At 43.2% G+C, this 14,709-nt stretch overlaps 2 protein-coding genes across 2 annotated transcripts; one reads left to right on the top strand and one right to left on the bottom strand.

Annotated features, from left to right (window-relative positions):
- Positions 1–170: 170 nt before the first annotated feature.
- exosc5 (exosome component 5) lies at positions 171–3,642 on the bottom strand. Its single transcript, XM_052079101.1, has 6 exons — positions 3,479–3,642; positions 2,246–2,359; positions 1,479–1,600; positions 913–1,053; positions 529–618; positions 171–328 (listed from the first exon to the last, which is right to left on the bottom strand). Exons 1-6 carry the CDS (start codon positions 3,627–3,629, stop codon positions 233–235), a joined length of 714 nt encoding a protein of 237 aa, XP_051935061.1. The 5' UTR covers positions 3,630–3,642; the 3' UTR covers positions 171–232.
- Positions 3,643–8,009: 4,367 nt separating this feature from the next.
- Positions 8,010–14,276, top strand: bckdha (branched chain keto acid dehydrogenase E1 subunit alpha). Its single transcript, XM_052078986.1, has 8 exons — positions 8,010–8,306; positions 9,176–9,352; positions 9,612–9,698; positions 9,782–9,890; positions 10,850–11,011; positions 11,106–11,312; positions 12,487–12,628; positions 13,287–14,276. The coding sequence occupies exons 1-8, from the start codon at positions 8,184–8,186 to the stop codon at positions 13,636–13,638; spliced, it is 1,359 nt and encodes a 452-aa protein (XP_051934946.1). The 5' UTR covers positions 8,010–8,183; the 3' UTR covers positions 13,639–14,276.
- The last annotated feature ends 433 nt before the right edge of the window (positions 14,277–14,709 follow it).

Below are 14,709 nucleotides of genomic sequence, written 5' to 3'. Positions count from 1 at the left end.
AAGAATTTATAAAGATGCCTACCTTGTGACCACTGGAGTTCTTCAGGTTTTGATCACACTGATTTCATTCCATCTCTTTCATTGTGTTCCAAAATTAACAAAGCACCCATTGACATCCACACAATCACACACATGGCCTAGAAGAGAACTGAAGCAGAGGAGGCGCAAAGTGGCTAATGAATATTTTATTAGAAAAATTGCTCTTTATGCGGTGAATAGAGTAAAAAAAGGATCAGGCGCTTTTGGAGTAGCGCCGCCTGAGCGACTCTCTGTGGAAGCTGAAGATCTTTTCGGACGCCGCCCGACTGACAGCGATGCACTGCTGCATCTGTACACAAAAATGCATGTTTACCCAAACATACGTAGATAAATACATAGGTTTATTATGTTGGTCTCCATATGTGTGTGTGTGTGTGTCTACACACATACACACAACATTTATTGCAAATGGTTTTGCGGAACGCCAAGATATAGCTCACAGACCCCTGAGTGTCCTTGCTTTAAGAACCACTAGTTCATTTCACCAACCTCTTGTACTGAAAACGATCCTTTGGTTGAGGTCATCATCACTTGGTGCTCTTTGCTGTCGATGGCGAAGGTCATCAGAGCTCGACTCTCCTGATGAGGGCGAAAGCAGACGAGCACATTCAGCATTCAAATAGCATTGATAGTGCAGTCGTCTTTTGCCATATTGTGCTTCACATCTTGCGGGGTCACCACATTGTGGATTTCTTTATCATACTTTCACAGTGGATTATTTGCTATATCGGGGGATTATTTTTCCACACTGACTGTTACTGCGGAGCAATAAGCATTAAATTAGGCTGGAAGAATGTTTCAGACAGAATGCCCGAAGCTTAAGTGGGTATCCCTGGTTTTTGAATCTGCGCCACATAAGGAAATCACACTCACCGCTTCCTGAGCAGCGGTCGGGTCGGTGATGATACTTCCATCCGTGCGGATGGCGCAGGTGACGCCGCAGAACAGGCAACTCAACGGCAAGCCGGCGTCCATCATAGCCATGCAGCCGGCGTTGAGGAAGCAGGACAATAGCTGGACAGTGGGTCAGGAAGAAAAACACGTGCATGCACGCCAAGCCGGCCCAATGCATTAAATAAAGATGTATTGTATTGTATTGTATTGTATAACCTACTAAACATCTGCTTAGGGCTCCATGACCACAAGGGGCCCCATGCGAAGTTTTCAGTCAACAGCACAGCCTGGAGTATGACTTTTTTTTAATGAATGACATTGAAAGGGTTCAGAGTAGATTAAATGTATATTTGGAAAAAAATACTTTGGTAAAGATGTGCAAAGCTAACAACAGAACAGTTCCAGAGCTGCAATGACTTTGTAGGATAGCAGCTGTGAATGATCAATGATCAATATCAATGGAAGTTAAAAACAAATTTTGCTTTGGATCCATGGAAACGACGGGTTTTACAGAAGAAAAACTGCACAGGGCTTGCAGAGGATACAGAGCCATCGTTATGGAGCTCCTGTAAAACCAGCGTGAGGGATGACCGAGGGTGAAGGGACAGCAGTAGGGATGCCTCGCAGGTTTCTCGCACGCACTGCTCCTGAGCTCGCTCCTTCACACCTCCAAAGGAAAAAAATGCTTGTGAAACAATGAGATACACGATCAGCACTCCCAATCAAAATATGTGCTTGTATAAGTTGGTTCCTTGATTTTATTGTTTTGTTTTTGTAACTCCCAGTCTTCCACCAACATGAAACACACAGCCGTACGAACTTTCAGGTATCCCGACGGACATGTCATATCCACCTATTTTGCGTATGTATTGTTTCCAGAATGCATTCTGTGGTACAATGCATTTAATGAATTAAGTTAAAAGGGTGAAACCTTGTCATATGTGTGCTTGTGTTACCAGTAGTTGAATGTGTCATATCGTCACTGTCCTGCAAATAACACATAGGTCACATTTTTGTCATTTTATAAATGTTACTTTTTTTTAATGACAAAAATGGACGTACATTTTTTTCACAGGAGAGCAACGGTGACGTTTATGTTGCAATGCTTTTTTTAAACAAACCGTGACACTGAGGGGGAAAAAAAACATTTCTGCTGCGCCAACATTTTCAAGCAGTGTAACAAGGCCCACACATTTATTTTAACAAGTATTGAACACCACGACCGCCACCTGGTGGTAATGCCTAGTAAAAAAAGTTCCCAACAATTTGACGGTCATTAATGACATAAACAATATCTTAGCTCAGGACTTACTTGGAAGTCCAACTTTGGGTTGTATGATCACCTCCAACGTCGCCCTGTCATAAATTTCCTTACTGACTTTAACTTCAGCTGGTCCATACACTGCAGCCAGCACACTGGTGCTACCTTGAAACAAACAATATTGCAAATTAACTACAAAATATCATCAGTGATCCAGATTTTGTTCAATGGTAGTTATGAATGCACACTCACCTGAGATCATCAAATTACATTCACTGCGACAGATGTTGCTGTCATCATGGCTATTAATGTTCATATGGCTGTTGTACCCATTGCTTTACCACATTTACAATCATATTGTTCTTAGTTTGACGGTTACATTTTTAAAAACATTTGAAAATATTTTCTTCAAATTAGGACAATACTGCATCATTAACCTTTCATGCACCCTGTAACCTGATAACACGATAAGTTGTCCACTGTAGTAACCGTTGTCCCTCAAAGGGTTAGCAGTTGAAATGATGATGTACAGTTGTACAAAACTACAACCACAAAAAAAGGAACATTGTTTAATTTAATAAAGGATATCTTAATCTTAATTAAAAACTGTCTGAAAGTGTCACTCGGAAATGAACACTTGGTGTTAATTACGTGATCCAATATAATAAAATACTACGGGGGCAAAATTGAAACGGCTAAGACATTGATTTATAAAAGCTCCGGGCAATAATTAAGCATTAAAACACGTGTTGGTTTACACTTTACAGACCTATATGTCATTCGGCGTTTGCCAAATGATACATTCATTCATTCATTCATTCATTCATCTTCCTAACCGCTTGATCCTCACTAGGGTCGCGGGGGGTGCTGGAGCCTATCCCAGCTGTCTCCGGGCAGTAGGCGGGGGACACCCTGAATCGGTTGCCAGCCAATCGCAGGGCACACAGAGACGAACAACCATTCGCACTCACACTCACACCTAGGGACAATTTAGAGTGTTCAATCAGCCTGCCATGCATATTTTTGGAATGTGGGAGGAAACCGGAGCACCCGGAGAAAACCCACGCAGGCCCGGGGAGAACATGCAAACTCCACACAGGGAGGCCGGAGCTGGAATCGAACCCGGTACCTCTGCACTGTGAAGCCGACGTGCTAACCACTGGACTACCGGGCCGCCCCAAATGATACAATCAACGAGAATAGCCAGCAGGTCTAAACACTATCACACTGAAAACTAGCGACATGCTAAGTCGCTAAAGCTGAGTCATAATTCTGTGTTGTTACCTTGAATGAAAGACGCCGAACCGTCTGAACGAGACAGTAAATTTTGCTCGCAGCCAAACTCTCGGATGGAAACTGTGGACGGACTACACTCCTCCATCATGCCGTCAAATGTGTGTGTTGGTCGCGAGAAATTTACGTCACTGGTCTTCATCGTTTGTGGATGCGCTCATTGGTGACATCACAGCCTAGTCTGCCACTGCACGCTGTTCAGGTTCCTTCAGCGAAAAGAAAGCCCCGCGCAAAAACGCAGAAATAACATCAGCTATAACTGTAGATATTTGAGTATATTGTATTATATATTGATATTTTACACACTTTTAAACACTAATATGAAGAGCCACATTCACACAGTCACTGAGTTTGAACCCCATGCTGCTCGCACACAAATTAGTACACTGCACTAAAAACCATCAGCGAACATACAGCCTTACAGAGAAACGTTTAATATCCGCGAAAATAATTTGTGGCGAGTGTGTTCTGTTTTATTCATTCATTGATTCATTTTCCAATCCGCTTTATCCTCACAAGGGTCGCGGGGAGTGCTGGAGCCTATCACAGCCGTCTTCGGGCAGTAGGCGTGGCACACCCCGAACCAATTGAAACAGAGACGAACAACCATCGACACTCATACTCTAGTGATGGGAATTCCGGCTCCTTTTGGAGAGCCGGCTCTTTTGGATCGGCTCCCTAAAAAGAACCGGCTCTTTCGGCTCCCAAATGGCTCCCAATGGCTCCTCAGTTTTTTTGTTGCTTAAATTAATTTACTACCAAAAATAACGTAATATTATGTGTAAAATGAATTACTAATGCAAAAAATAGAGAGTATATCAAATATTTATTTATACTCAACATGGAGTACAACATGGAGTGCTACAAAAATAAAAAAGTACAAAGACCCACCTCAAAACAAGGTCAACAAAAAGTTCCAATCTCTGAATATTTATATTTATAAGCTTTTAACTGTTTACAGTAAAACAACAAGTAAGCATTGAATACAACACATTATACCTTAAAATTTGTAAAACAAAAAGAAAAAAGCAGCATCCAGGTAAAAGTTTTAATATGTCTTTAGTGAAGATTGGCATTAAGAAAAACCAAGTGCCTCAGCTTTGAGGGGTTGATCCTGTTTCTCCTTTCTGTTAACATTTGCCCTGTTTTGGAAAAGATTCTTTCTGAGGGCACAGATGTTGCGACAACACACAGCCTCCGTGTCATCACATGTGTAAGACGTGGGTACAGTGAATCCTTGGCCTCCCACCAGCTCAAAGGCTCTGCACTTCTCTGGAAAAGGGGCTCCTCAAGATAGGATCTCACTTCCAGAATTGCATCTGATGAAGGATTCCGTCTTGTAGTGCTTCCAGTTACTCGTTCTTGAAAGAACCTCCAAACAGCAGATGCTTGTGGCTCTTCTTGTTGTTGCTCTGCTCCCTCTTCGCCTCCTGGCAGTGCAGTTGTCTGGCTGGCTCTTGCTGCTGCTGCAGTTATTCTTTGAAGAGCTTCATCAACCGCTCTATTGTCAGTGAAGGCCAGCTTCTTGAATCTTGGGTCAAGAATGGTGGTTTCTGACAGAACAGTGTTCCATTCCATTCTGTGGAATTTTCTGTCCATGGATGCACAGAGAGCATCCACTAACTCTTTCACTTTCCCTGTGGTTACGCTGGTCTGATGCTCAGCTGTCACTTTCTGAAGACCCTTGCACAGGATAGAGCTCTGGGTTGTACTTCTAGGCAGTTGTTGTGACATTGGAGCAGCAGCAACAGTTGCAGACACACTAGCACCTTCATTAACATCTGGTTCCCTTGCTTGTCTTTTCTCTCGCAATTGTACTGATGGGTGGACTTTTCTTATGTGCCTGTGCAGGTTATTTGTGGAGCCTGATTTATGGGATATTTTAACTTTGCAGAGTCTACACGCTGCCTTTGAACTATCAATAACATTGAAATGAGTCCAAATTTCACTGCGTTTTCTATCCATTTCTCACCTTTTCGCTTTCCACCGTGTTCTTTTTTTGCTAACTAGCTCTGTCGTCTCCTCGTCTGTCTCGTTCGCGCGCTGCTGTGTCTCTTCTCCTCTAACCCCTCCCCCCTCTCTAAACTGTAGCGTGTGTGTGCGCGTGTGTGCGTGTGTGCGCGTGTGTGTGTGTGTGAACCCCCCCTCCCCCGTCTACCACAGATCTTGACCAATCACGTGCGGCTTTAACCGAAGGGGGGGGGGGGGGGGGGGGGGACAACTGGAGAAACAAAAAAGGCGGCTCTAAGAGCCGGCTCGTTCACGAACGACACATCACTATAACCCTCCCGTTCCGGCTCCCAATGAGGAGCCGGCTCCCAATGAGGTGGGAGCCGGCTCCCATCGTTCACTTCAAAGAGCCGGCTCTGGGAGCCGGATCGTTCGCGAACGACACATCACTATCATACTCACACCTAGAAAAACTTTAGAGCAGGGGTGTCCAAAGTCGGTCCTGGAGATCCGCTGTCCTGCCTGTTTTCCAGCTCTCCCAGGGGCAACACACCTGATTCACATCATCAGGATTGTTCTAATGCTTCTCCAGAGCTGGTTGATGAGCTGATCGTTTGAATCAGGTGTGTTACAGCTGGGAGAGCTGGAAAACAGGCAGGACAGCAGCCCTCCAGGACCGACTTTGGACACCCCTGCTTTAGAGTGTTCAATCAGCCCGCTAGGCATGTTTTTGGAATGTGAGAGGAAACCGGTGTACCTGGAGAAAACCCACGGAGGCCCGTGGAGAACATCCAAACTGCACACAGGGAGTCTGGAGCTGAAATTGAACCTCTGCACTGTGAGGTCTAAGCGCTAACCACTGGACCGCCTGTTCTGTTTTATGTCAGCCTAAAACACTACCTTCTACCTGTCGAAATACAAGTAATGTGTATTTTCCACCTGTAAACATGCCAAAAACCTTTATTGCAATTGTATTAAAAACATTTCAGTTTGTTCTTTTTCATTTTTACCAAAGTAGGTGAACCAGGTGGAACGGTCGGCGACTGGTTTGCACGTCCGCCTCACAGTGTAGGGATGTAGGGTTTGATTCTGGCTGCGGCCTTCCTGTGTGGAGTTTGCATGTTTTCCCCATGCCTGTTTGGGTTTCCTCCCACATTCCAAAAACATGTATGGCAGGTTAATGGAACGCTCTAAATCAGCAGTCACCAAACTACGGCCCGCGGGCCGGATCCGGCCCGCCTCCACATTTGGTCCGGCCCCCCTGAACAATACCAGAGAGTCTTTTGATTTATTTTTCATCTATGTATATTTGTATTTTATCATAAAATTTTGTTTTTGCAATAAAATATTCCTTAGTTATGAACTATTTTCATGATTAACTATTAGCTAGTAACAATTTCATAAACACATATAACGTGACATTTGTTCCATCCTTCTGTGGTCTGTGCCGTTATCTGGCAACCCCAGAAAAAAAAAAAATTCTAAACCCGTCCCTCTCAAAGAGAACGTAATCATGGCAAAAAGATGAGGTAAGAGAAAAAAAATATTCGGAATACAGGGAATTTAACCCAAAATGGAGAAACATTTTTTTTTCAATGCTAAGAAAAGATTGTCTGTCTCATCTGTCGGTGGCGGTATTCAAAGAATACAGAGACAAGTACGATTTTTTGCATCGGCAAATGAGAGCAGACAAACTGTCAACGCTAAAAAGAGGAATGTTAGCTCAGCAAAATACATTTGTACGCCAAGCTCAGCTGTACCAGCCATCTGTTCGGGCTAGCTTTCGGTTTGCTCAACTGATAGCAAGCAGCGGTAAGGAGAGTTTGTCAAGAAATGCATGAATGCTGTCGCGGAGGTGGTGTGTCCCGAGAAGAAAGATGTCTTTAATACCGCGAGTGTATCAAAAAAAGTTATTAGATTTTGTGTGGGTTTCTGGGAAACAATACATTTTTACGTCTAAGTACTCTTGCAGTCACACTTTTGCTGTTACAAACGGACCCCGCCCCATCAGAGAAGCGAAAAGTTATGTGGCCCTCACAGGAAAAGGTTTGGGGACCACTGCTCTAAATCGTCACTCAGTGTGAGTCTGTGCACGAACGGTTGTTCGTCTGTATGCTCTGCAGCAGGTGGATGTCAACCAGTCAGTTCAAGGTGTACCCCACCTCCTGGCGGAATACAACTGGGATAGGCTCCAGTACGCCCGCGACCCTCGTGAGGGGAAAGCAATTATTAAATGAAAGGCTGGATGGGTGGGGATGTAATAATGAATAGTTGAATAAGCACTTCAGCTTTTGCCACAAGTACGGAATATGTCTTTCGATTTATGTACTATGCAGATTATGAATACTTCTGTCTGTAAAGCTCCTTTATCATACACGAACATACCAAAGATATGCATAAACGAAGATACCGGAATTTTATTCTCATGACTCCTGATGAATATGTAACGTTTATATCACTGTACAGTGAGGTCTGATCATTTTTATTCGCTATTCATGTTGGCAAAGTGCTAAAAATATCAAACATTAGGTTTAGAAACAAAACAAGTCTTATTTTGAAGCCTCATTTGACTTCCGTTGTGGTGCTTGTCTCGAAGTTGTGTATGTAATGTTTTCCGTGTACGTGCGATTTCACATTGGAAAGTGGTATTCCTGTGTCGTGATCGGATTACTAAAACTAAATTCCAAAGACATACATTAGCCGCTGAACATTTGTGTCATTCAAACATAGTGTGAGGACGGTCTTAATGGCAGCTGTTAGCACCTTTAGCAATATGAACAAAATGTATAGAGCATGTTTCCACGCTAGTCGTCAAGCGGCTGCCCTAAAGGCGTCGAGGCTACTTAACAACAGAACTTTCAGAATCAACGTAAGTACATAAATCATATGTGTATTCTGTAGCGTCGTTTAGCTTTGCAACCTCGAAGGTCGCGTTAGCGTAAATGCCCCCCAAAATGTTGTTTCTGGATCGAGCGTGGCAAACCGGAAGGGCGATTTGTCCCATTAACACGCAAGGTTATGAGGGATGTTCTCCTTCTATGTGGCAAAGTTATGTGGGATGTCCTCCACCAAGTGTGTGATTTGAAAAGGAAAACAATGTGGTGATTTCAATTTAATGTTGATTCAGCCACGGTGCGAAGCTAACGTCCTCAAGTCTCGCGATAGTTTGGCAAATAACCTGGCCGCACGACAGCCGATGACATAAAATGTTTAAATCACAAATAAGGCTTTGTGGATTCTCGCAGCGAAACATACGGGTTTTTACAATTTAAAAACAATCTTAGATTTCACATAAATGCGTGCAACCCATGTCAGTTGGGCTGCTCGGAGCCATTTAGTCATTGGTGAGCGAGTCGGTTCGTGTTACAAAGTTGAGTGTGATTGGTCGAGCAGTGGGAGCGTCCGAAAGTGTCGTCACAGCAACGAATATGGATGGTTGGATAGATGGATCGATCACAGCAACAAATGGTGTTATCATAAATATTCAATCGATATTTAATGAATCAATAAAAATGGATATCATCTTTGTGTTAAATCTGGTGCAAGCATCTGTTCATGTCTTGCTATTGACTAATAAATATACACATTGGCCATCCAACTTCAAAAAAGAAAACCCACATTGTGTATGATATATATGTATATTGTACGATATGTTTTGTCATATCTTCAACATATGTGGTTTATTGCACAATTTAACTGGCTGATGAATGAATAATGCCATAAATCGATATTTTCCAGTCCACACACAGACAACAGCCGTTCGACTCAACGCTGGAAAAGCCTCAGTTTCCCGGCGCCTCCGCGGAGTTTGTGGACCAACTGGAGTTTATAGAGCCCAATGTAATCGCAGGCATCCCGGTGTACCGGGTCATGGACCGTCAGGGTAACATCATCAACCCCTCCCAAGACCCTCAGGTGGGGCCCGCCTTTTGGCCCTGGCAAAGCAAAATTCTTTTGGGGCGGGGGCTTCTGTTTATGAAAATAATATTAAATCTCGATCATTCATTGTTATGTTTGTGAGAAATGCAGATTTGAAAGAAGTTTTGTGATAGGTGAAATGGCAACACTCCTTGTGACTGGCTCCAAGTCAGCCACAAGAAGATTCTAAGGCTCCAAAATTCCATTGCCTGGTAGACAACATTTCTCAATTTTAGTTTCTGGCATGTTTCATCAGCTCTCTAAAGAGACGGTTCTGAACTTCTACCACAAAATGACACTGCTGAACACGATGGACCGCATTCTCTATGAATCCCAGAGACAGGTGCTTCCTGCCGACCGCTCACTTCCTGTTTTTAAGTGTGGAATAAGTATGAATATGAATGATGTTAATGTTTTCAATCACAGGGAAGGATTTCTTTCTACATGACCAACTATGGCGAGGAGGGCACGCACATTGGTAGTGCTGCCGCTCTCGAGCCAAACGACCTGGTCTTTGGACAATACCGAGAAGCTGGTTGGTATTTATTTTAAAATTTAAAAAAAAAACTGACCCCCAAAATATAGAAGCCTTTTAATTAAAATAGTTGTGTATGTGAGGACTTATCTGTAAAAACATGCAAACTCCACACAGGAAGGCACTTTGAGGTAGAGCATAAAAAATGTTTATTTTTCTACTTTAAAACCCCAAGCCTTGTTTCTAAATCTAACCCAGACTTTAAACTCTAAGCCTGGCTTGATATCTTACTTTGGAACACTAGCCCTAGCTTGATATCCGATTTTGTAACCTTAACCCTGTCTTGAAATCACAATTCAAAACCCTAACTCGGGTTTGAATCACGAATGTGAAACCTAAAACCCTTACTTAAAATCTGATTTTTGAAGACGTTGTTTGAAACCCTAAGCGGGGCTTGAAATCACGCTTTTGAAACCCATTCAATGAGGCATCCATTTTTTGATCGGACGTATCCCAGCTGTCTTTGGGCATTAGGCGGGGTAGACCCTGAACTGGTTGGCAGCCAATCGCAGGGCACACCTAGACAACAACCATCCACACTCATAATCACACCAAGGAACCATTTAGAGTGTTAAATTAACCTGCGGTGCATGTATTTGGAATGTGGGAGGAAACCGGAGTACCCAGAGAAAACCCACACGGGCACGGGCAGAACATGCAAACTCCAGACAGGAAGGCACTGTGAGGTAGACCTGCTAACCAGTTGACCACCGTGCCGCCACTTTTGAAACCTTAATTTTAAATCATAACCCTGAATGGAACCCTATTAACACCTGAATTTAAAAAAAATAATTTTATTCTGTAACCCTTATTTGAATTAAACTGTAACCCAGATTTGAATCCTGAACTTGGAAGCAAAGTAAATTGTCATACATGGTCATCTTGTGATGATATTTTCATTGGTTTCGTGACCATTGAGCTGTTGTGTGCCCGCCCCCCCAAACCCCGTCCCTCTGCAGGCGTGCTGATGTATCGCGGCTTCTCCCTGGATTCATTCATGGCTCAGTGCTACGCCAACGCGGACGACCTGGGCAAAGGCCGCCAGATGCCTGTGCACTACGGCTCACGGGATCTAAACTTTGTCACCATCTCCTCACCACTGGCCACGCAGATCCCGCAAGGTGAGTTTGCCGTCCCGCAACGCGCGGGTCGAGTTTTGACTTAAGTCCCCCTCCGCGGCACACGGCAGGTGACGTCCTATTTCCTGTCATTCAGCGGTCGGAGCCGCATATGCCATGAAGCGTGAAAACATCAACCGAGCTGTGATTTGCTATTTCGGCGAGGGGGCGGCCAGCGAGGGAGACGCCCACGCCGGCTTCAACTTCTCAGCCACACTCGAGTGCCCGCTCATCTTCTTTTGCCGCAACAACGGCTACGCCATCTCCACGCCCACCAACGAGCAGTACCGTGGCGACGGCATTGGTAACAAAACTCTTACTTCTGGGGAATTTTTTTGTCTGTTTTTCCATGTTCCACCCTTCTTAAAATGTGAAATAGATGGACAGTTAGCTAGATGGACGGGTGGAGAGATACAGTAAGTGGTAATAGATATGTACCATGTAGCATATTTTTCAGACTACAGTATAAATACAGTACTACTTTTTTGTCACAGTTTGGCCAGTCCGATGACCTTGTAAATATGACGATGAGAGCTTGGACAAGCACCCCAAGTCCCCTTTACTTGAATTGGGTTGACAGCAGCGAACAAGTTCTGGTTGGCTTAGAAACTTCCGCATCTAACTCTGGACAAAGGTTTTCTTTTTAGTACAGTATAAGATTAAGATCTTTTATTTGTCCCACACTGGTGAAATTTACAATCTACAGCAGCAATTTTGGGGGGTAGAAAGAATGAAAAACAAGAAAATGGTAAATGATTTACCTTAACGACAAACCCCAAATCCAATGAAGTCGTGACCTTGTGTAAAATGTATATAGAAAACAGAATAAATACTATTCGCCAGATGGAAGAAGTTGTCATGGCAACTCACATGTGACATATCGCTAGTTTAGCCTGCGGCTTCCACCACAACAATGATTTACTATTTGCAGCACCAAAAGGTGCAATAACCCACCAAGATTCTACCGTTGGCTCCAATGTGATGTGGAATTCTACTTAAGGTAGGCCATTTTAAACTAAAATGCAAATTTTTTCAATAAATCCAGCCATTCAGTGCCGTCGACACGATTTGGGAACAGGGATTTTGGGTGCCAGTGTTGGTCTCGGTTTTAATAAAATAATTTTCGCCCAAAAATGGAGAGCAAAATATGCTAGATGGAACTATAGACAGCCACATATACAGTAAGTAGAAAAATTGATGAATGTACAGATAAACAGATCGATAGTTGGATCAATGTTAGCTGGATATATTAATGGATAGATGGGATGAATGGAAAGATAGGTGAATAGATTGACACATAGATGTGTGGGTGATCGGATAAATTGATTAATCCACAGGAGAAATTTTGAGTCAGTCTGTCCTTGGGGCAAGACAGTGAGATCAGCCTGCCACCAAATGCTGATATTAACACTGCTACAATTGTTACTACTACTTCTAACAATAATCATAATACTAATAACCCAAATACTCGTCAACAGCTGCTCGCGGTCCGGGCTATGGCATGCTGTCCATCCGCGTGGACGGAAACGATGTGTTCGCCGTGTACAACGCCACCAAGGAGGCTCGGCGCAGAGCCGTCGCCGAGAACCAGCCCTTCCTTATTGAGGCCATGACATACAGGTGTGTATAAGCAAAGCGTCTTAGGTCGCCACGTCTCACGCTGCACGATTCCACAAAACACTTAGGTCACATTAAATTCCAACCAGAGCATTTGTTTTCACAAATTGTTGGTCTTTTTTTATTTTTTTCCTCCCGCTTGATTTTTGTGCATCTTTTCAAGCAAATATTTTTGTGCAATATTTAACATTTTTTTCGAATATGTTGATTTTATTTTGGTGTATTTGTGTAATATTTTTCCATTCCTCTATTTGCATTTCAATCAATTTTTCTATTTGTGTGTTTCTGGCAAATAGTCGTGTTTTTTCTAATCATGTCAACACTTTACAAGACAAACATAATGATGTCGAAAACAGTCGCCCTCCCCCACAAAAAAGGCAGATTTTTGCGAATTTTCTTTGTTGAAATTACAAAAATACTGACAACATATTGTTAAACAGTCAAATGTTCTATCTGTAATATCTTTATTGTTGTCCAGCATTAAGTACCTCCAGCCGTAAAAAAAAAAATTGTTACGGTACTTACATTTCCCTTTAACTCACAGGTCGATAAAACCGTCATTGGAATTTCATTCTTCAAATAACAGAATCAGCCTCCCATAAATATCCAAATCAGCCGGACCGTCGTTAATAACATTGCGTTTGGGCTGATTTTCATTCAGAATCGGCCACCACAGCACCAGTGACGACAGCTCGGCGTACCGTTCAGTGGACGAGGTCAATTACTGGGACAAGCAAGACCACCCCATCTCGCGCCTTCGCCACTACATGGCGTCGCGGGGATGGTGGACCGAGGACGACGAACGCGCCTGGCGCAAGCAGTCACGCCAGACCGTCATGGAGGTGTTCGAACGGGCCGAGAAGCGTCTGAAACCCAACCCTGAGCTGCTCTTCACTGACGTCTACGAGGAAATGACGCCCGCCCTCACCAAGCAGCGCGAGTCGCTCTTCCGCCACGTGCAGCAATACAAGGAGCACTACCCCCTCGACCTTTACGACAAAGACTCTCACTGAATGTTTTTTTTTTCATGGGTTTTCAAACAGGGGTCCGCAAAATAATTGGTAATAAATGTCTTGTGTTCCACCTCCCCCAAAAAAGTGCAAATTGCTAGCCTAATAGCATAATTGTCCATGTCAATTTTAAGTTACTATCACAAAAGAAATAAAAATAACAATATGCTTGCTAAAATTGTTTTACTTGTTTCTTTGTTACTGGACACTTTAGCGAATTTGTTTTTTCCGGTTTTCTTTAAACGGTCAAATATGACTTAGGCAACCATGCTATTAGGCTAAGGACAAGGGGCACATAAGCCAATTATTTCCCCCTATATTTCCTTTGGACCAATTCCAAGCTCTGATAACATTTTGTTGTATCATGACATAAAAATGACTTTTTGGGCGTATTACAAGAATATATTTTTTTGGTATAATAAGTTGCTTAGAACGTATTGCCAGCCTATTTTGTGGTGGGAGGGGTTACAGAATAAAGGCATTTATCTCCAAAAACTAAACTGTGTACAGTAATGTCAAAAAAGTTTCTTTGAAATATAATTGTCTTCTCTACTCAAACTTTGAATGTAATATATGATGACTACCTTGAGAAAATTCATCTTTAATCTGATTACAGCTTTTTATCTCGAAAAATATATCTCTGTTAGAAGAATCTATGAGCAAAAATGTATCATGTTTAAAGTTTCATTTATTTGGGCACATCGAAGCGTTTGGGTGCATATCCAGCACCCCCAAATGCCTACACACAAAGGCGCCGGCCACCTGGCCGGAGGGCTGTTGAAGTCCACGATTAGCACGTCAATATAGGTGGGAGAAGGCGAAACTCGGTCACAAAAGGGGAATGAATAATTCGGGAACAGCGGTTGAGCAACAAAAGACGAGTTGAGAACACCCGTCGCGCCCAGACGACATTGACCATCCGCAAAGTCTACAGCATGCTAATTCGATGTAGACCAGCCAGAAAAGGCGCCAATGTACTGGTGGTTCGAGGTTGAAAAACAGGTAACCAATCACTACTGAGGTGCAAATATTGGGGGCAGTGTTTTTCTTGTATTTTGCATATGTTACAATAAA

The sequence above is a fragment of the Hippocampus zosterae genome, chromosome 10 (genome assembly GCF_025434085.1).
Source record: "Hippocampus zosterae strain Florida chromosome 10, ASM2543408v3, whole genome shotgun sequence".
NCBI lineage: Eukaryota > Metazoa > Chordata > Actinopteri > Syngnathiformes > Syngnathidae > Hippocampus > Hippocampus zosterae.
This window is presented reverse-complemented; position numbering and strand designations above follow the sequence as displayed.